Source organism: Dryas octopetala, chromosome 4 (assembly GCF_963921425.1).
Source record: "Dryas octopetala chromosome 4, drDryOcto1.1, whole genome shotgun sequence".
Taxonomy (NCBI): Eukaryota; Viridiplantae; Streptophyta; class Magnoliopsida; order Rosales; family Rosaceae; genus Dryas; species Dryas octopetala.
In genome coordinates, this window is record NC_141369.1 from 18,015,391 (window position 1) to 18,037,809 (window position 22,419).

A 22,419-nucleotide genomic window follows, 5' to 3' on the forward strand; every position below is an offset into this window, starting at 1 on the left:
AATAAGGCTATAAACGATGTGAGAACCGAACGACGTCGTATAGTATAGTTCCCGTTGCAGGCTTTTTCCTCCTTTCTTTGGGACTTGTTGGACTTTTTTGGTTTGATGTATTGAAGACGAGCATTTATAGCAGTATAAGTAGGGGGTGTTCAAAATTCAATCTAATTTGTTCAAACTGACCGATCCAATCCTATTCAATTTAATTTGGTCAGTTTCAAGAACTTTAATGGATTGGATCACACGACGGATGTTTTCTTCATTTGAAAACGGATCATCCAATCCATTAGATTGCAATATGTAAATTGGATTGGATGCGAATTTGTTACAAATCAATAGACAAAGACATCTAAGTTTAGTTTCCAGAATTTGACACAAAATTGGAGCCCAATTGAAGTAATTGTTCAAGTTCACCCACTGCAGTCTTAAATCTCTCTTCATCATTTGGATCATTTACAAATTACAGTCCAAATTTACTCCATGTTTTTCCATGAAAAAGAAGTGGGGAAACGCCACTCACATGCACATCCTCAATAACCAGTTACTATTTCAATACAACTTGACCATGATGTTTGCTTCCAAGCTTTCACATTTTATAGTTGATGAGACCATACACAACAAGAAGCCCAACAATGAGACAGTGATCCATGAAGGGCTCTACCACCATTGTCAAAACATCTTCTCCTAGAACCACCCCACATGTTGATTGCTTTCTCTTTATCTGTATATTCATCAAAACACCATGATCGAATTAGCCTTGACATGATATATATATGCATCAGTAACCTTTCAGTTCAATTAAAAATGGCAAAAAGTAATAATAGACTAATTTAATTAATCTAATTACCTCTGCAACATGCCTTCCAAACGTGTCTAGTATCTTGCAAGATGACTTGCTAGTCAAGCTTTCTATTCTGTAGTGGTCTGGTTGATTCTTGTCTAGTCCCACAGTAACCTTACATGATGTCTTCCCTATAGACAACCCAAAACACTTTCTAACTTGAAAGCTAGGCCTTTTGGGGTTGATTTCTGTACCTGTGAATGATCTGTAGCCCTCCCAAAGCCCAAGCAATTTGAATTTTTGCAATAGAGAAAAGCATATATATATGATTGTCAACATAATAAGTCTAGTATAACACTTCAAAATGGTGTTGTCGCAGCTAGTGCTATTAAAATTACCTTTCTTAGTATGGTGAATAGGGTTTTGCCTTTGGAATCCATAAGATAAACTTCACCACTACTCCTGGAGTCGTAGTTATCTACGCGGTACAGAATTTGACCATTGGAATCGAAGACAGTGCAGCCATTGCCATTCATTATTAGAGACTTCATCCATATTGTGAATGTTTCTTGTTTTGAAGTGATGTAGCATGCAGGGGATGAAGTGGAAAGTGGTGCCTGGGGATGAACCTTTGACATATGATCACAGACAATTAAGTTATTGGGTGTCTATAATCAGCAACAAATAAGAGGTCTTATATGCTTCAAAACATAGGCATGTGGGGAAGCTAGGTGAAAAGAAATAAATACAATATATTATCATTTTATTTTATGGTCATAATAACAGTTGATAATATATCTATGAATCTGCTTGATTAATTTTGAAGATCTAGCTATATGCATGAGAGAATGCAAAAGTTTTAATATAATAATATATATTATGTCTCTTCTGTTTTATTTCTCAGACTTTTTCTTAGGCATCACTCAAACACATCCCAAAAAGGGTAATTAAAAAGCCATTCTTAATACCAATTAAGTTGCCGGCCTTAATGAGACTATATAATTAACTAATTGAATCTTATCACTAACTGGTTACATGCATCTGGGGGTTTCAGTACTGTTGCTGTCTGAAGCTCAGCTCAGCTGAATACAAGAGCTCTGAGCTCACCTACCATCTGCAACTGTCATGGAATTTGCACATTGCATAGCATATGGTTCAGTTCCAGATCGATATGCTGGGGTTATAATTAATTTATAACTGGTTTTCCAATTAATTACGTTAAATATATATTCACTCTTTTCAAACCTACTGAAAAACTATTCAAACTTGGTTTACTGACTTCTGAAGTTTAAACCATATTACTTTGTTTTTGCACATAAAACCATATGTATATGACAGTGGCCAAAGGAGTAGGTTAGAAATTATCACTAAAATTTGAGAGCTAAGTGGTTGCATATATAATTCCCTTGTGATTTTTACATTTTGTATGTATACTTGACTGCCTGCAGGTACATGACAAAATGTACATTCTGCATGCTCCCTATATGGCTAATATATATATACAAAGAAAAAGCGGCATTAAATTATGTGGAATATTTGGCCTAGAGAGTGCTTTTGAAATCTTTTACATTAAATTAGGATTTAGTACCCTTTAACATCTTATATATTTAAGGCTTATTCGCGCCAATGCCCCTTGAAAGTAACTTCGATTTTCAATTTGCCCCCTGAAACTTCATTCCTCCCACTTTGCCCCCCGAACTTTACAAAATACTATATTCCGTCATGTCCGTCTATGGATCCGTCAAAGCAGCTGACGTGGCGCTTACGTGGATGGGCAATTAGGTCTTTTACCTGATGCAAGGCTGAATCAAACCCATGTGGAGGGGCAATTAGGTCTTTTCCGCTGCATAAGCAAAACTTAAAAAAAAAAAAATTAAAAGAAAAAAAAAAACTCTCTACCCAGCCCCCACCCAGGCCACCCCCTTCTCCTCCCCCACCCCTCCCCCCGACCCTGTCGCACCCCTCTCCCACCCAAACCTCCTATCGTTTCGATTCAAAGGTCCAGCGGCGGCGGAGATCGGTAGTCGCAAAACGGTAGCGTTAGAGAGCTCAAGATTGGACGAATCAGCAGGTAGTGAACCGAGGAGGAGCTCTTGTTTCTCAAGTCGGCTTTGTCTCAGGCTCTGGGTCTCTTCCCCGATCACTCCCTCGTCAGAAATTAGGTCCTGGATCAAACCCATGTGGGTGTGAAGTCCGTGACCGGAGAGAGATTGCCTGGGGAGAATCGGATCCTAAACGTGGACCGCGAAGAAGACGAATATGATGAGGATGTGCGAACCGGGTCGGGTTGGTGATTTGGGTTAATGGGTGACTCGCGGCTGGATTGGGGTGGTGGGTTTGCTGTTGGGATGGGTCTTGAGGCAGGACAGCACCAGGAGTTTTCAGGTGGCCCGTGGGGTTGGCGAAGGAGGATATGGTGGAGATTGATTCTCTCTTCCTCATCTTCAATAGAAGCAACTCTCAATGAAGCACTCACCTTCAGACCCCAGCTTAGTCCTCTAAAGCACCCACTTGAAGTTTTGGCTGCAGGCAATCTCAAATCTGTGATGCTCTTTTTTGAATGCAAAAATCGAACTTTTGTAGGGTGGCTTGCGGCAATTCCGGTTCTGGGTCTGGGAAATATCTGCGGGAGAGGCTTTAAGCCACATTCTGTGAGGACCCAACTCGCCATTGGAGACCCAGATGAAGCACAGACACCATGGTTTCAGTTCTGGGTCTGCCTCAGGCTGAGAGAGAGAGAGAGATATTCAAAGGGGTCCCACTTAATGTTGATGTGGAGCTGATTTGGCATTTTGTCAGTCTAATTCAGCTTTGCATCAGGTAAAAGACCTAATTGCCCCTCCACATAAGCGCCACATCAGCTACTTTGACGGATCTATAGACGGACATGACGGAATATAGTATTTTGTAAAGTTCGGGGGGCAAAGTGGGAGGAATGAAGTTTCAGGGGGCAAATTGAAAATCGAAGTTACTTTCAGGGGGCATTGGCGCGAATAAGCCTATATTTAATTCAGAGGATGTAAAATCTGTCTGATCTCTTTGCATGTGTCTTAGGGCGGCTTTTAGTTCAATATCTGACGTACAGATGTAAATGAGTTTCAAGAACTTGAAATATATTGTAAGCTTATTTTTCAGTGATGCTTAATATTTTAGGTTAATGGTTATTTAACATGGTATTAGAGCTTTGGCCGCAAGTGATTAGGGTTCGAAACCCTCTAATCTCCAACTTGCTTATTTTAAAATTGGCTTACAGGATAAGATTGTACTTAAATGTTTCTCTATATATATCTGTATTTCTAACTGTATAAGTTTTGGAACTCAAAATCGTTTTGTAATTGTTTGGGGTGGTATTTTTGAGAGTAGGGCTGAATGTTTCTTTCTGATTATTTAATTAACTCTGGGAACTCTAAATTATTGTCATTGTTTAGGCTTTAATTAATTAAGCCCTTCCATGGAGTTTGGATAAGTACCAGCCAATCATGAGCGACTTAGAGATCGAGGAGATTGATTGGCTAGCTGACTCATCTCATGATCAAATACAATGTCTTTGTTTGAATAATATATGCATGGTTAATTGATCTGCTTCTTAATTTTTAGTGTCAGTTAAGTCACAACATCTAATGTAAGCAAACTTGATAATCTGATATGATCCATTAATTATATATATCCATATCTCAAAAATATGGACATCAAAACATTTCCAATTTCCAAGCCGCCATTTGATTCTCCTCCATTGATTTGTAAGTTCCCTTCAATATTAAAAGACCAACTCACAAACATGATATGATGTTGACCAAAAAAAATATCAAACATGATATGATAATTAAAGACTATAATTGTATAAAGGGATTGCTTGAGAGTACGTAACATGATCTATCTGGCATCGCCCCATAATTAGCCACTACGTCTGCCTTCATTCATGGAGTGAACCATCATACCATTGGCCTTATCTTTCTACACGGTAATAAGACCATAAGACCATTCTCACATAAGTACATGTGGAACCAAAATTTGTGCGAGGAGAAAAAGAAAGAAACTTATATCTCACGAATATATGCATGCACATGCTATATGAAACGTAAGAGTAGAGTCTTATTACGACAATCTCATTCAAAAATCTCTACTTTGAACACTCGTTCAAAATGAAAGTAAGAACAAGTTTTTTAAATGATATCGCTCGATGTAATGTAGTCTAAATTAAATAGTAATGCATGTGAAATTAAGCATGTCAATCCAAAAAAACCTAACGCATGACTTTCTATGAGCTTAATACCAGCAGAAAAAGGCTTGGAGTTGCAGAATTCAGCAGATTCACAAAGAAAGAAGTGGACTGCAGTGTTTTTGAGCTCTCTCGATCTATTTTGCTTTGCCTCAGTGAAGGTAGGAGTTGGTGCTTCTAGGCCCAAGAGTATTTGCTATTAGTTTTTGTTGGTCTTGAGCTTTGGGCCCAAGAATATCCTTTGCTGATTAATTTTTATTTATTAGAGTTGGGAAGGAGATTTCGAAATTAGAACATCATTGTAGAAAGATATGCATACCATTAAATTAGTAGCTAATTGGTCTCTTTATTGCTTAATCAATTTTTGTTTGAAAATTAAAACTTGGCATCTCTCCAATGATGTGGAGAGAAAATCACCAGACTACTAAGTTATAACTAATCAGGTAATTAATTAATTTCTTTAAAATGATGTTTGATATACATAAACATGATAGTCATAGCATATGAAATATTTTTTTGTTAATCAGGAACAACTAATGTATACTAAATAAATACAATTTTTTAAGGCAATAATCTAGGGTTATTTGTCCTTTTATGGCTGAGCAGTGTGTGAGCTGTGAAGCTGCTGGAGAAAACCGTGTGGCCCAAACACCAAACAGCTAAAACTTTCTTGGGGGCAGAATCGACCAAATTCTTATATAGCTTTTTTCTTTTGATTGCAAATGCTAATATAGCTTAAAAATTAAAAGGTTCCTAAAACAATAAATCAGAAATGAGTAAGTATCAATGTATCATTAACATAATAACATGCAGGCTTCTTCTGTTGAGGTATACCTCAACTTACTTATGTTGAGGTATGAACTTGTTGGGGCCCACACGAGTCGTTTTGTGTCGATCCGAACCGTTCGCAAGGATCATCTTCATTGATAGATCATCCTTGCAAAAAATTAGCCAAATCGGAAACAATTTGCCTATCTAACTTTGATAAAACAAATGGACGGTTTCATCGAAAATACTTGGTTCGTCCATTTATTTGATCAAAGTTAGATAGGCAAATGATTTCCGATTTGGCTAATTTTTTGCAAGGATGATCTATCTATGAAGATGTAAAAATTGAACGGTTCGGATCGACACAAAACGACTCGTGTGGACCCCAACAAGGTATACCTCAACATAAATAAGTTGAGATATACCTCAACAGCCCTGTAATAACATGTATGACAAATGACAATAATCATTAAGATTAAAAACATACTTAATTATTATTTCAGTTGAAAAATATATAGTAAACATTGCTTGCCCATGAAAATGGGGATATGATAGCACGAGAATCAATGTCAATGGGCCGCTCACGCGCTTTGTTTTCACAAATCCATTTAGACACCAAATCATTATTGTTTTGTTTTTTTAATTTTGCAACCATGCAGACATTCCTATAATGTAGACGTTTTTATCATTGGATCAAGTATAGAACGTAGATGTTTGGACAACAATTTTTATATAATAGGTATATACACTATTATTTTTATAACAAATAATTACATGACTATTATATAAAAAAATAAAAGGTCCATTGATTTTAAATACTAAATTTCAATAACTTTTTAGTTTAGGTACCAAAATTAAATAGCATTTTAGATTAGGTACTAGTTGAAAAGTCAAACAAATTAATAAAATAAAAGGTATTAGAATTTACATATATTACATCACATACCACTACGATAAAAAAATAAAAATAATATTACATCACAAATATTACATTAATTTATACTATATTATATTGACAAAAAATCAATCTAATCACAACTTAACTGTGACTATCTTGGTAAATTGAAAGAGACAACTCACACTACTATACTATATATTATTTTGAGTAAAAGTATTGTTTTGATCTTTATTTATATTATATTGTAGTATAATTTCTCAAAAAAAAATTCAATTAAGTTACAACTTAACTGTGACTGTCTTACAACTTAGATGTGACTATCGTTCAGTCATAACTAAATTTGAAGTTGTGAGTGTCGTACAGTCACAACTAAATGTGAAGTTGAGACTACATTAACAAATTTTCAAGATAATATAAAAGTCTCAAGGACAATTTTGTCAAAACCTTATAAATTTTAACTAACACTCATTATATGTGGACAAAAAGATAAAAATGTCAAATGGAAAATGCTCAAATCAAATGAGCCAACATATTTGTTACCTAATCTAAAAAACTACATTTAAATTTTGTAATTCAATTGAAAAATTATATGGTCTTCATGCTATACCAAAAAATTATTGAGATTTTGTATTTATTTCTAATTTTCTAAAAAATAAATAAATATAAAACCTGTTCTATGCAAGTTTTTCTCAAATTATTTGAGCCGTTGGATCGGTAGGAATACAGGCATGTTATAGACTTATAGTAGCCTGTCGATTATCTGTGCAGACAATGACTTGAATTACCAAAGTGGTTTTCTGCTTTCACACAATTGTCAGTCAAAGTCAAAACGTAATACGTACACAAAATCTATGTCTACAACTACAAGGCCATATACTGGGGGTATTCTCGGATTTTTGCTCTCCTCGAAGTTGCATTTGACTTTGACTTGTGGTCCTGTTGTTCGTTGCTCATGGACCGACGTCGTGTTGGTTAGACCGGACCCGCGTGATATTTGGCTGCAAAAAAAGAAAGTGAAAAAAAATTAATTAATTCATTTCACAGAGAGAAAATTAAATAAATAAAATAATTTTGGAGAAACTGTATCTGTATGCAACATTGCAAGTTTGCAACCACGTTAATAGGAGGGTCTCTATCTCTGCCACAGGAAAAAACAAAAATGAGAAAAAAAGGAAATATTGAAAAGCTAGAAAAAGTACGAAACAGAAATTCAAAAATAAAACAAAATAAACAACATTATTCACTCAATCAATCTATCAATCAATCCTGATATTGAAAATATAAGAAATTTGTCTGAGGATTATTGCTGTTCTTCTTCAATGTGTTTTGCATGCGTCTATGAGGAACAACAAACAATGGTAGCTGTTGCATTATTATTTTTGCTTTGAGATTTTGTCTGTACAAATGGTGATGGGGAAGAGCGACAAGTTCTTGATGATGGTGATGATCGAGAATTGAATTGAAGCGTTTCAGCATTGAATTGGGGACGAATCGGTTTCTGGGTAGGTTGAGTTTTCACGGGTTTTCTCTGCCCACCCGGCCAACCCGTCTCTGTCTTGTTTCTCTCTCTGGGTTTGTCACGGCTTCTTGAGGGCACGTGGCGGCAATCTGGTTTTCACTTGAGGGAAGATCTGATTACGTTTTGGTTTTCGTTTTACTGGAATTGCAAGGTAAATTTTTTATGAAGACTCTGTTTTTGAATTCTTCTTTGTTTGTTACTAGCAGAGTTTGATTGTGTTTAGAGAAAGAACGTTTCTTTTTGTTATTGGTGTTACTTGGGGGAGGGGAAGGGGTTATTTTTAAACGTTTGGTTTTTTTTTTTTTTTTTTTTGCATAGGGGAAGCTAATGGGTTACGTGTGGGAGTGATTAGAGAGAGATGGGTCTGAGTTGGGTTATACAAAGAAGCGTGCTTTAATCTCATGGTAGTGGTTGAGAAGGTGTTGTGGGGTTTTGAGCTTCTGGGTCATCTGAATCCAGTGTTCCTCTTTCTGTTCATTTCATTTCGGAACTTGGGTTAGTTTTGTTTGGTAGATTGAGCTGTAGCCTGCGTCCAAGAATTTATATTGAAGCGTTTTCAAGAATTAAACTGGATTTTGTTTTTTGTTTTTTTTATCAGAAGTTGAATTGTAGGGGTAGTAGGATCTTGGTGTAGAATTTGAACTTAAGATTAACCCAAGGTATACCTTGGTTTTTCGATTCATGCCAGGTTCTGTTGGAGAAGTCATCTCTTGAATTGAATTGAGAGCCAGGAGCTGCCTTAATGCTTTCAGAAGTTGCTGCTGCTGGGTGATAAGCAAAAAATAAATGGGCGAAGTGTTAATCAGAACCTTTAGTTTTTTTTTTTTTTTTGGGTCTTTTTTGGTTAGTCTACTTTCATTTGGGGAGATTTTGTCAGGGTTGCTATCAAGAACATGCCTGGTTACGAGTGGTGATCAGAATATTTTGTGTTTTTATTTTGGTCTTGTTTAGATAGTCTGCTTTCATTTGGGTGAATTTTTCAAGGTTGCCATCTACAGTTTGGCCTTTAAGAGTGGCAAATGAGCAGGGCAGCAGAATCGTTTTTCGATGGATGCCCCAAAAAAGATATTCTCTCAGTTCGTTGGCATGGTGAAATTGTGGATCCCTTGGCGATCGGAGCCAGCTAATGTTTCGAGAGATTTTTGGATGCCTGATCGTAGCTGTAGGGTATGCTACGAGTGTGATGCACAATTCACTGTATTTAACCGTAAACATCATTGTCGACTTTGTGGGCGAGTTTTCTGTGCTAAGTGTACAGAAAATTCAATTCCTGCCCCCTCTGGTGACCCAAGGACGGATTGGGAAGAGTGGGAGAAGATTCGTGTATGCAATTTTTGTTACAAGCAACGGGAGCAAGGCATATCTACTCTTGATAATGGAATCCAGATTGCCAACCTAGATCTTAGTACTTCACCATCAGAAACAAGTTTTGTTAGCTTCAAGTCAACTGGTACTGCTAACAGTAGCTTCAACTCAATGCCATACTCAGCTGGGCCATATCAACAACATCAACACAGTTCTGGTCCCATCTCCTATCAATCACCTCTAATTGAAACAAGCACAGAAAAGCAAAGCAAATTTGCACCATGGAGGAACAATGATTTCGTAGCGGATATAGGCGATCCATCTCTAACGACCAGGTTTATATCTCTTCCGTGCTTCATGTTGGATCCAAACCCGATATAATACATGTCTAAAGCCTTTGTTTATATTTTCTTTCTTCTAGAAATTTTTTTGTATGATCTCTGCAGTTATGAATCACATCCAAGTTAATGATGACTCCCATTTTATGCATAAAAAAATGTAACAATGAATGAAATGTTTTTGTGTCATTTAAGCTTTGAAATTGATACATATCATGTAGTGTTATGAGCAGCTACTGATTGCTTGTTTATTATTTGGGTTCAGGAGTGATGATGATGATGTTGAGTATGGTATATATCAGTCTGATTCAAAGAAATATGCTGAAGTCAATGAATTCTTTGAGTTTGATGAGATGAGCAATGATGATGGATCACATAAGGTGCATCTTGATGGTGAAAAGATTGATGCAAGACATCTAAGCAGCTCCTCCTTACTTCACAGTTTTGACTCGCAGGGTTTGGAAGGAATCCCACAGCTTGGGAAAAAAGAAGATGAACATGATATTGGTGATGAATGTGAAGCATCTTCCTCTTTATATTCTGCGACCGATGTTGATGCAGAACCTGTGGATTTTGAGAACAATGGACTTCTCTGGCTCCCCCCTGAACCAGAAGATGAAGAAGATGAAAGGGAAACTGTTCTACTTGATGATGATGATGATGATAATGGTGATGCTACCGGAGAGTGGGGACATTTACGTGCATCAAGCAGTTTTGGAAGTGGTGAGTATCGCAATAGGGATCGGTCAGGTGAGGAGCACAAGAAGGCCATCAAGAATGTGGTTGATGGGCACTTTAGGGCTTTGGTAGCTCAGCTATTGGAGGTTGAAAACCTTCCTATTGGCAATGAAGGTGAAACAGAAAGTTGGTTGGAGATCATTACGTCTCTGTCTTGGGAGGCTGCTACACTATTAAAGCCAGATATGAGTAAAGGTGGAGGGATGGACCCAGGTGGTTATGTAAAAGTAAAATGCATAGCTTCTGGACGTCGCTGTGATAGGTAAATGCTGCATTGTGATTTATTAGATATGTCATGTACAATTAGTCATGTTCTTCTACTACACATTACTGATCTAATGGCTTGCATAAGAACTAAAAATATTTTGTGCAAGAATGATCAAGAAAACACCGGTGAAACATAAGGAAGACCAACTATATTATCACAAATTAGAATTGCATAGTGATCCACTTCATGATAACAAATGAAGAAATACTTCACTAATCATTACAAAGAGAACTCTCTATTTAATCTAAAAAGGTACCTGTGTTGCTTTACCATGAATGAAAGACTAATTAATCTCTACTTCTTATGAATTATGGCATGCATATCTAACATGAGTTACACTGCTACTAATGTTCTTACATATAATACCTTCCAGTTCATATTAATAATCCTGTAATATTTTTTGTCTTTTAGGTTATTCAAACTTAGATTATACTGATGAGTATAACTTTGTATCTTTAATCTTTAGACCAAAAAAAAAAAAACCCGGCACTGAACTAAGAATGTTTGTATACTATTGCTGTTGATTTGTGGAGGCTCATAGCTCCATTAGTGGAGCACTTACCACACACCCAAAGCAAGAGTTCGACTTTTGCCCTCCCTCTCCCCTGAATAAAAAATAAAAAATATGGTTGCTGTTGGAGTTTTTGTAGGTTGTTTGTTTTCTAAGGCTTTGATTGCTTTTCTTCTAGTATGGTGGTCAAAGGAGTAGTGTGTAAGAAAAATGTGGCTCATCGACGAATGACATCCAAAATAGAGAAACCTCGGTTTATGATCCTTGGTGGCGCTCTTGAGTACCAGAGAGTTTCTAATCTCTTGTCAAGTTTTGATACTCTGTTGCAGCAGGTTGTGATTGTCTACTCTTCTCTCCTCTTAGTTTGTCTCTTTCTAGTTTCTAGCACATTGGAAACTAAATTTATTTCCCTAATTACCAAAAAAACTCATTCTTATGCGCTTATATTCTTATCTAGGAGATGGACCACTTAAAGATGGCAGTAGCAAAGATCGATGTACACGATCCTGATGTCCTTTTGGTAGAAAAATCGGTTTCTCGATATGCTCAGGAATATCTTCTTGCAAAAGAGATATCACTTGTTCTCAATATCAAGAGGCCACTTTTAGAGCGCATAGCCCGCTGCACAGGTGCTCAAATAGTCCCTTCAATTGATCATCTCACATCACAAAAGTTGGGCTACTGCGAGAGATTTCACGTGGAGCGGTTTCTAGAAGATCTTGGTTCTGCCGGTCAGGGTGGGAAAAAGTTAGTGAAGACATTGATGTTTTTTGAAGGCTGCCCAAAGCCATTGGGTTGTACTGTAAGTCCTCAAACTAACATATGGTAGGGATGATGACTGTTTTATAGTAAATTGAATAAGGTAAAAGTCCAAAAGGCTTATAAATGGCATGGTTGTATACATCCACGAAGATGATGGGTATGAGTTGCTTCGGTTCTTTGCTGAGAGTGATTGTTTTCCAGATCATTTTTTCCAAGACCCACGGAATAATGGTCCCAGGCTACAACCAGCTACACCTATTTATGAAGATTGTGTTAAGATGACATTGTGGAAAATTTTATTAACCTTGCATTATGCAATTTTTCTATACCTTCTATGAAGTATTTATTTAGCTATCTTGTCTCTGTCATTTCAGATTTTACTTAGAGGTGCTAATGGGGATGAGTTGAAAAAAGTGAAGCATGTTGTTCAGTATGGGATTTTTGCTGCATATCACTTGGCTTTGGAGACATCCTTCCTTGCTGATGAAGGAGCCTCTCTGCCAGAACTCCCATTGAACACTCCAATTACTGTGGCTTTTCCAGATAAACCATCAAGCATTGAGAGGTCCATCTCAACAGTACCCGGTTTTAGTGTTGGTGCCAATGAACCACAAAGATCCAACAGTGTCCCGGTTTCAGATTTGGACTCATCAATTAACAGTACACAACCTTGTTTACTAAGTAGTCGTAACTCTCTACCCACTCATCCCACTTCAAGTTTCAGCACTTCTACTGCTTTATACTCTGCTCCATCTGGGAATGTTGTTTCAGATTCTTACCATAATAGTGTTTCTCCTTACCATACATTTGATGATCAAAATGAAATGGGTTCCAAAGAACATTGGGTGGTGGAAACTTCTGCAACTAAAAGTGGCACTGATATCATGTCTAATCATCTCACTGTGAATAGCATGGGGTCTTTAGAGGCTTTGGGACAAGGTACCTTGCCCAACACCCAAAATGATCAAAGTGTAATTATTGGAAATCAGCTAGGTAGTTCAGACAATTTGTTGCTGCATCAGGATGGTAAAACCCATGCTGAGGACCCTGGACCTATGAATGAAGAGTTTCCTCCATCACCTTCTGACCATCAGAGCATTTTGGTTTCGTTATCATCCCGGTGCGTGTGGAAGGGGACTGTCTGTGAGAGGTCACATCTATTTCGAATCAAATACTATGGCAGTTTTGATAAGCCTTTAGGGCGGTTCTTACGAGACCATTTATTTGATCAGGTGAGTTCCTTTTTACTTTTTGTTCTCTCTTTTTATGGAACTTTGCAATACAACTTGAAACTGAAATGCTTAACTATCAATGCCAGAGTTATCAATGCCAATCTTGCGAGATGCCATCAGAAGCACATGTTCATTGTTATACTCATCGACAGGGTACCCTCACTATATCTGTTAAGAAGCTTCCAGAAATTCTCTTACCAGGTGAAAGGGAAGGAAAGATCTGGATGTGGCACAGATGCCTGAGATGTCCAAGGACCAATGGATTTCCTCCGGCTACTCGAAGAGTAGTGATGTCTGATGCTGCTTGGGGTTTATCATTTGGGAAATTTTTGGAGCTCAGTTTTTCAAACCATGCAGCTGCAAGCAGGGTGGCCAGCTGTGGCCATTCTTTACATAGAGATTGTCTTCGTTTCTATGGGTATTTCTTCCCACCCCCAGAATTCTCATATGTGGTAACATACAATATGATTGATATGATAGTTGTTGCCCCTTGTGGGTTGGGTTGACCCTGACTGTGTTGGTTATGCATAATTTACTTGGATGGCGTTGGGGACCCGCTTTTATCACCTCTCTTTAAATTTCAAGTATATGCGCTCAAGAATAACTTCATTGTGGCCATAAAGTAGTCACACCTTCCAACCTAATGTTTGGGAGGAATAAATAATTGCCTAGAACTCTCTTTCTCTCTCTCTCTCTCTCTCTCTCTCTCTCTAAATGTGTATCCTTGTGCAGATTTGGGAAAATGGTTGCTTGCTTCCGGTACGCATCAATTGATGTTCATTCTGTCTACCTTCCACCCTCCAAACTGGATTTCAATTATGAGAAGCAGGAGTGGATACAAAAAGAAACAGATGAGGTGTGATGGTCACATATTTGGATATTGTAGAATTGCATTTTATTATTGCTTTATTTAGTTGATTTGTTTATCTTGTTATAATAGGTTATTGAACGGGCGGAGCTTCTTTTTTCTGAAGTACTTAATGCTCTTAGTCAAATTGCGGAGAAAAGATCTGGTTCAGGGTCACATAGTAGTGGCATGGTAACGCCTGAATCAAGACACCAAATTGTGGAACTGGAAGGAATGCTACAAAAGGAGAAGGTGGAATTTGAGGTGAGGCCTTCAATTATTCATGTGGAATAATCCAGACTTAGTTGCAGAATTTCATGTTCTAGAAACTAAACTTTATGCATGGCTGGTTGATATATTTAGACTTTGTTGAGTTACCGCACATTACTGTGGATGAATCAGAGATAATACTGTAATAATAAACTTACTTTTAATGACTCTTCTGATTCATCTACAAGCTCCTTGAATGAAACATGAAGGACAGAAATATCTTTGATTTTCACACGATTTTCTTGTCATTTTAATGGATTATCTTCTTGGTTTTATATTATCAATTACATCAGTATGGCCTTGGCCGTGAAGATGAGATTCTAAAATGCTGTGAATGTACTGGAACATACTAAAAGTTTGTAATTCAGACCACTCTTTGTATATGAAAATAAATTTGCTGTTTTGATATTTGGCTTCTCCTGTTTTTCCTGACTTTTTTTCAGGAATTACTCCAAAAAACTTTGAACAGGGAAGCTAAAAAGGGCCAACCTCTTATTGACATTCTGGAGATCAATCGGTTGCGACGGCAGTTACTTTTCCAATCTTATATGTGGGATCACCGCTTGATTTATGCAGCCAGTTTAGATAACAACAGCCTCCTGGATGGCTTGAGCAACCCAATTCCAGATGAGGGGAAACATGTGGGTAATAATGAAAATATTGCTGAGATGAATGTCTCCGCAAAGCCAGGAAAAGGTTATAATAGCTGTGGTTCCTTACTTGTGAATGCAATGCTTGATAAAGGCTTTGACCAGGGGGAAAGCTTTGCTAGCACTGCTAACCATGCTGATATGGTTTATAGAGAGATAGATATTGGTCAAGATTCAATTAACGAAAAAGAAGATCAAGCTAATCTCACTGCTCGCATACACGTCTGTGCTCAATCTGCCCCTTTGGAACCAAGGATAAGTGTCCGTAGGGCCCTCTCTGATGGCCAATTCCCTCTCATTATGGATTTGTCAGATACCCTTGACATTGCATGGACTGGCGAAAATTACGCTGGAATTGGAATAGCAAAAGACAATACCTCTGTAGTTCCTGATTTTACCATAGCAAATTCTTCAACTGCCTCTCCAGTGGAGAGATTAAATTTAGACCATGCAGAAGAACAAAATGGGCTCAAGATTTCCCATTCTGTTTCACCTGCATTATCTACCAGGGAATCTGAGAATATGGAAGACTCTGTAAGCTGGTTAAAAATGCCCTTTTTAAACTTCTACCGTTCGCTCAATAAGAATTTTTTATCGGGTGCTCAGAAGCTTGATACACTTGGGGAGTACAATCCAGTCTATGTTTCATCCTTTCGGGAGTTGGAACTGGAAGGTGGGGCTAGGCTGCTTCTGCCTGTGGGTGTTAACGATACTGTTGTTCCCGTATACGATGATGAGCCCACAAGTCTTATATCTTATGCCCTTGTATCACCAGATTATCATTTGCAAATAAGTGATGAGGGGGAAAGAGCCAAAGACAGTGGGGATGTTATAGCTTCAGTACCTTTTTCTGATTCAATGGTTATGCAGTCAGCCCATCCTGATGATGACACAGCATCTGAATCTTATAGAAGTCTCGGGTCCACTGAGGAAAGCATTTTATCCATATCTGGTTCTCGAGGCTCCCTGGGTTTGGATCCGCTTTCATATACAAAGGCATTGCATGCAAGAGTTTCTTTTGGAGATGATGGCCCACTTGGTCAGGTTAAATACTCTGTGATCTGTTACTATGCAAAACGTTTTGAAGCCTTAAGGAAGACTTGTTGTCCTTCTGAACTTGACTTTGTAAGATCCCTTAGTCGTTGTAAAAAGTGGGGAGCCCAAGGTGGCAAGAGCAATGTATTTTTTGCGAAAACCTTGGATGACCGGTTTATCATCAAGCAAGTCACCAAGACAGAGCTGGAATCTTTCATAAAATTTGCTCCTGGATATTTTAAGTACCTATCTGAATCAATTGGCACAAGAAGTCCAACATGCCTAGCAAAGATTCTGGGGATATATCAGGTACGTATTTTCAGATTAACAATTATTTTCTACTACTGCTAAGTAATGATACCTTCTGTCAATGTATCAAGTACATTATATTGTCTTGATACTTACTCTTTGTGGTTGGATTTATATTGGAAGGTTACATCAAAGCATCTTAAAGGAGGAAAAGAATCAAAGATGGATGTTTTGGTTATGGAGAATCTTCTATTTGGAAGGAAAGTGACACGGCTCTATGATCTCAAAGGATCTTCGCGGTCACGGTATAATCCTGATTCTAGTGGGAGCAACAAAGTTCTGCTTGATCAGAACTTGATTGAAGCAATGCCAACTTCTCCAATATTTGTGGGAAACAAGGCAAAGCGTTTGTTGGAGAGAGCTGTCTGGAATGATACTGCTTTTCTTGCCGTAAGTTCTGAAACTCTCCCCTTTGTGCTGCGTGCCTTGTGTGAGCATGACCTGATTGGGGGATCTTGTATTTCCTTGTAGAGTATATTAAAAATAGATTAATTCCCTAACCGTTGTAATATGTTATTACCTGTGCTTATGCAGTCAGTTGATGTAATGGATTATTCATTACTAGTTGGGGTGGATGAAGAGAAGCATGAGTTAGTGCTTGGGATCATTGATTTCATGAGGCAGTATACATGGGATAAGCACCTTGAAACATGGGTTAAAGCTTCAGGCATCCTTGGTGGGCCAAAGAACGCATCTCCAACAGTAATTTCACCAAAGCAGTACAAGAAAAGGTTCAGGAAGGCAATGACAACCTATTTTCTGATGGTTCCAGATCAGTGGTCTCCTCGAACTATTGTTCCAAGTAGATCCCAGTCTGATTTTGGCGAAGAGAATTAATGCGCACGGTAGTACCTTGGTTGAATGATACTGCGAGTCAGTCCACTTGTACATTTAAGCATGTGATTCAGGCATTGTTCCTGCCACATGATTTTTTCCTCGTTCATTGATTTTTCCTTTTTATATCCCAATTCTTTTGTATAGCAGTATCCTTTGTAGTTTCTCTTTACAAGAGAAATCCATGATTATTTGTTAGAAGATGCAGAAGAAGGCTGTTGAAGCCATGGAAATTTCTGTCAGGGGTATAGTATTGGATGACCTCTCCATGAAATCCTTTTAGGAATATGTTTCTTCATGTATTTAGCAGTACAACATCTATATTCAGTGAATCGTTTAGTCTTGCATATCGGAAAATTAGATTGATGTTAATTTGCAATGTCCTCTGCTCATTTCTCTCTCTCTCTCTCTCTCTCTCTCTCTCTCTCTCTCTCTCTCTCTCTCTCTCTCTCTCTCTCTCTCCCCCCCCCTAATCCCCCCTCCCCTCCCCAAAGCTGGTGTATGTGGCTGCACGTACAGGATTGTTCATCTTGCCATAAGCAAAGGAGACGGACAGTTATAGTCAAAGGTCGTTAAAACCCCAGCATAGGGCTTGGTCAAAGAACACCAAAAAGAAAATGGAAAATATCACATCTATTACTGGATATGCAATTCCCCAATAAAATGAGTGTATTCTGTTACTTGGAACAGTCGAATGACCCAAATATTAGTGCTTTTTTGGCTTCAAATCTGCAAAATGTCATTATGCATAGCTCATGTTTAAGTTGATTGTGTTTGCCAAATATTTGTGAACTTGATTTTCCTACAGAACCCTTTTGCCAAGTATTAGTAAACTTGATGAAAATATGAGTTTAGGGGGCCCTTAAATTTAAACCAAGAGTGTGCAAATTCAATGAAGGAAAGTAAAAGCAGAGTGCAAAAGCATTGGAAATTTGACCCTGTACATCCTGGAAAAAAGAATGTGCTTCAAAGACACTGCATTCATGCATGATATTCCATTCTGTGATTGCAGGAAGGACATGCCTTTCTTTATATATGCTACATACTATAATTGGTGCATACAGTTGTGGTGGAAGCTTTTACATGATTGACAAGAGTTGGACAGTAGTTGAGTTGGAAACTACTGATTAGCGGAGAGTGTTGAAGCCATTGCAGTTGATGTCCTCTTGCAGAACAACACCTTTATCAGCAGAACGGTTCAACTCGGTGTCAGTGATAAAATTGAGCCACCTTTGTTGAAGAAGATCAAAGATCTCAGCGTCTCTGCTGAACTTGTGCAAAACCAATTATAATCAGATATGGGTCTAATCTCTAAAACTGGTTGAATTTCACATATGCCATGCTTTCATGTGTTGGGATTATGATTATGAAATTTATAATTATGATGATCTACCTGGGTTGACAAGGTGTTCTTTGATTCTGTTGGTGATAACGAGGACCTTCATCGAATCCTTCGCAAATTATTTCCCCTCTGTCATCTTTGTAGCAAATTATTCCATTGGAGTGATCCTCAAAGACCTGTACATAATAAAAACCAGTCAGACATCAACAAGCAATGTTTGTTGAATGATCTCATTTCACCCCATTTTTTCTTTAGAAAAAAGTTGGTCACTGATGTTTGCTTTCTTGACTGTAAACATGAATATTTAGATCAAGGACAAAAACAATATTGACCTCTTCTCTCAAGGAGGATCTGATCTTGAGTGTAGATGAGCTTTTCTTGAGAGTAAGTTGACTGTGTTTGAGCCTCAAAACTCTGCTGAAAGGCTTTATTGCTTGACCAGATTTTTGGATTGAGATACAAGGAGAAAGGCAACATGTTGTAGCCATTGATCTAATGTGACAGAAACAGAAGAAGATGAAGAAGAAGAGGAAGAAGTTGCTGATTTGTTCTTGGTGGGGCAATGGCTTAACCAGAAATAGAATGATGCTCTATTCTGTCATAAAAGTTTTTTATAAGTCATTTATTTTATGTTGAGCCTCTAGTTTTGCAGGATTAAGTAGAGATATAAAATTCAATTATTGATGGGTTATGTCTTGTCATGGTGCATTATATTTGGTAAATATAGAACTCAGATGGGGCCCATCTTTGCTTATCTTCTACCTGTTGTTGCCGGTGAAACCCAAGTCAGATTGTTGGTTGATGCTGCCTCTTATGCTATCATTGGTTGGTGGGTCTGTTCATAATAAGGCATTCATGGAATTTACACAGAATTTAATCCTTTTTTGGTATTTAAATCTTCATCTGTTTTGTTTGAAACCCCACAAAAAAAACTAAAAAAAAAAAAATCTCCCATTTTCTCAGGATAACCTATAGTACAGGCATTTTAAGGAGTATCAAAAATTAAGAGGAAGAGAGAGATAATATGACCAAAACATAAATTATAAGATAGGGAAAGTCCTGTTAAAGAAACTTGTATTATGAAGATTCTGATTATCCTCATTTTTTAATTTTTATCAGTGCAATTGCTTGTAATTGTCACTTGCTCCAGGATTGGCACTGTATCAACAAGGACTTGTAATAACACCAGCAACTTTTTAGAGGGAATTATTCATCAATCAATATCAACGGTTCAATAGAATATAATCTCTTCTTTATTGTTTATACTATTCTCTGAGGCAATGTTTTCCAACTAGACTTGCCACCATCCCCATTTGCATACTGCTCATCACTCATCAGTGAAAGACTTGAAAGATCGATTTGGGTCATCAAGAATTTAAACATCTTTCAAATGACAGTATGTGATTTTTCAAGAATAAGTAGTTTTTTAGAAATCAAATATTCAACTCAAAATCAATTGGTGTGGGATAAGAAATTTAAAAATAGTACTAATGTTTTTTATTTTCTCCTTTGCGTGTTAACTAATGTATCTTGTTATTATCTCATAGCACTGTCATGACATCAAATGTCAAGTGTCAACATGGCTGTGTAACTGGTTATTCTATTTTTGAAGGTACACTAATTCTTTGTTTAATGCTGCCTGGCTTAGATACTTGGGAAAGTCAAATGTTAGGCAACACATACATATACAAGCCAGTGGAAATATTGATATATATAGAGTAGACTATAGTGGGTATCACCCTCAACCTCAAGTTTAACGAGTGAAGCAACTCCTTTTTAGGTGATTCAGTTTGCCTGTCGTGCAGGTTCTAATTTCCTCCATCTTTAATCACTATCATCTAGTTATATGTCACCTCATTTCATTACATGTATCAATTATTGAAGATTTTTTATCCCCATATATGCATATGCATTTAAGGCGTATATTGTTATTGATCAACTGCATGCATTATAAAATAAACATACACAAATTATGGGAATGAAGTTAAAGCACAAGTATAATAGTATATGCATATGCATTTAAGGCGTATATTGTTATTGATCAACTGCATGCATTATAAAATAAACATACACAATTATGGGAATGAAGTTAAGCACAAGTATAATAGTATATGCATGGCTATATATGGGCTTTTATGGGATCCAAACCTAATCCAAGTACTTAACGAAGCCCTATTTAATGTAGCTTTAAACATATGATTTTAATAACAGTTAGACTTAATGTTTGTTTATTCAATAATAATTACATAATCACACCATTTTCAATTTAATTTATTTTTTGCAAATGATGTTTAAAGAGTGATCTAAAAAATAAACGATTCTAATTATATGAGTCTATACTATAAAATGATGTAGTTTTAATTGATTAAAATGAGATCAGCACACAAGAGATTAGTAGAGGAACCAAATAATGCTACAAAATGCATTGTTCTTTTTATAGAGATGATCAAAACTTCATCTACATTTGAATTATACATTTCAGTAAAAATTTAATTACACCTAAATAGATTAGAGGAATGCTATCACTTTCTCATTTTTACCTTCTTCTCCGATCTTTTCTTTTATTATTCTCATTCCGCTAAGTAGTTTCATAATGGAAACCGTTCATTTTCTAAATCATCTTTTAAAGATGTTCTTAGTAAAAAATCAACCAAATCAAAATCGTTGGTTATGTCATGATCAAATGAGAAAAATAGTGAAAAATATCGAAGAAGAAGGTTGATAGTATTTTTCAATAGATTAATTACCAATTTCATTTTTCGGAGAATTAATGAGTGATCTTCTTTAATATTTTAATGTTAAAAAACTACCTTGAAGGATGAATTGTATCAAAAAAAATTTATGAACCAACCAAAGTCATGTGAATTATGCTCCACTAATACTATATAGGAAGTGACTCCCAAGTACCAACAAATTTCTCGGTTTCCACTTAGGTGGAGGGCTCCGGTTCTTGTCATCATTTATCCCTAACACCTATTTATGACATGGTCTTCATGACTTTATGCAAAAGTCTATGATGCTGATTTTCGTCTTTCCCATTATCATATCCCAACGAAGAAGACAACATATCTAAAATCCTAATCGACAATGCATTCTCAAGTTTTTCATCCACTGTCGTCATCTTCCACCAATAATAGTATAATACTTTAAGTAAGGTTGTTTTCTGTGAACGACGACACCTTTGATGTCGTTGCATGTATCTCCTAAGGATTTTGATTAACATCAACTAGCTTACTTAATTAAGCAAACAGACAAGTACCGCTGTGGATATGTCATAGATACATGAACCAAAGTGAGGCTACCGAAACAAATGGGTATTTTGAATTCTTTTGGTTGGTTGGTAACTCTTGAGTTTGATGTTGTAATTTTTTACGTGGTATATTTAGTTTAAGTCACACTGCGGAGTTTGATGTTGTAATTTTTACATGATATATTTATTTTAAGTCACACCACATGTGAAGTGAGAGAGTATTCCACATTGTTATGTAACTTTGATAGAGAGTATTTCCAACATAAAAATATTAATAAATATATGATATTTACTCCTTTTTAGTGTTTGTATGAGTTTGAATTTTTATACTTTTGAATTGCATGTATATTTGTTAAATTTTGGCCAATATGATTATATTTTAATGAGATGCCTACAATTTTGATCAATGTCTTGAAAAATTAATTTGTTTAATTTGTTTAGGCATTTGTTTTTGCTAAACTAGAATTACCCCTTGTCTTGACCTTCTTGATAGTAAGTTTTCATATATATTCAATGAGTTCATCCATCTCTTCAATCATATTTTAG

The 22,419-nt window shown here is 36.8% G+C and overlaps 3 protein-coding genes across 4 annotated transcripts; 1 reads left to right on the forward strand and 2 right to left on the reverse strand.

The window, feature by feature from the left end:
- Nucleotides 1–583: 583 nt before the first annotated feature.
- Nucleotides 584–1,416, reverse strand: LOC147287589 (LURP-one-like protein (DUF567)). The gene is made up of 3 exons (XM_086239798.1): nucleotides 1,179–1,416; nucleotides 845–1,080; nucleotides 584–718 (listed from the first exon to the last, which is right to left on the reverse strand). The coding sequence occupies exons 1-3, from the start codon at nucleotides 1,414–1,416 to the stop codon at nucleotides 584–586; spliced, it is 609 nt and encodes a 202-aa protein (XP_086095924.1).
- Nucleotides 1,417–7,967: 6,551 nt separating this feature from the next.
- Nucleotides 7,968–17,628, forward strand: LOC147287590 (1-phosphatidylinositol-3-phosphate 5-kinase FAB1B-like). Its single transcript, XM_086239691.1, is given in 13 exon segments — nucleotides 7,968–8,333; nucleotides 8,871–9,822; nucleotides 10,091–10,825; nucleotides 11,521–11,674; nucleotides 11,800–12,144; nucleotides 12,479–13,336; nucleotides 13,423–13,754; nucleotides 14,069–14,192; nucleotides 14,277–14,447; nucleotides 14,897–16,447; nucleotides 16,571–16,837; nucleotides 16,982–17,278; nucleotides 17,280–17,628. Coding segments are annotated over 12 exon segments (5,460 nt in total). The 5' UTR covers nucleotides 7,968–8,333; nucleotides 8,871–9,229; the 3' UTR covers nucleotides 17,313–17,628.
- Nucleotides 17,629–18,233: 605 nt separating this feature from the next.
- LOC147287591 (LL-diaminopimelate aminotransferase) lies at nucleotides 18,234–19,264 on the reverse strand. 2 transcript variants are annotated; one of them, XM_086239693.1, is made up of 3 exons: nucleotides 18,956–19,264; nucleotides 18,675–18,799; nucleotides 18,234–18,552 (listed from the first exon to the last, which is right to left on the reverse strand). In XM_086239693.1, exons 1-3 carry the CDS (start codon nucleotides 19,109–19,111, stop codon nucleotides 18,480–18,482), a joined length of 354 nt encoding a protein of 117 aa, XP_086095819.1. In that variant the 5' UTR covers nucleotides 19,112–19,264; the 3' UTR covers nucleotides 18,234–18,479. The 2 variants fall into 2 exon arrangements, with proteins under 2 accessions (XP_086095819.1, XP_086095818.1); XM_086239692.1 differs by having other exon boundaries at nucleotides 18,234–18,547; nucleotides 18,956–19,262.
- Nucleotides 19,265–22,419: the final 3,155 nt, after the last annotated feature.

Excerpts from the sequence above, each read along its gene's own strand:
- LOC147287591 (XM_086239692.1), bottom strand. The coding sequence starts at position 19,111 with ATGGCTACAACATGTTGCCTTTCTCCTTGTATCTCAATCCAAAAATCT. Across the intron at positions 18,800-18,955 it reads GATCCTCCTTGAGAGAAGAG|GTCTTTGAGGATCACTCCAA; the intron begins GTCAATATTGTT and ends TATTATGTACAG. Across the intron at positions 18,548-18,674 it reads AGAACACCTTGTCAACCCAG|CAGAGACGCTGAGATCTTTG; the intron begins GTAGATCATCAT and ends GCACAAGTTCAG.
- LOC147287589 (XM_086239798.1), bottom strand. The coding sequence starts at position 1,416 with ATGTCAAAGGTTCATCCCCAGGCACCACTTTCCACTTCATCCCCTGCA. Across the intron at positions 1,081-1,178 it reads CCTATTCACCATACTAAGAA|AAAAATTCAAATTGCTTGGG; the intron begins AGGTAATTTTAA and ends TTTCTCTATTGC. Across the intron at positions 719-844 it reads TTGGAAGGCATGTTGCAGAG|ATAAAGAGAAAGCAATCAAC; the intron begins GTAATTAGATTA and ends ATGAATATACAG.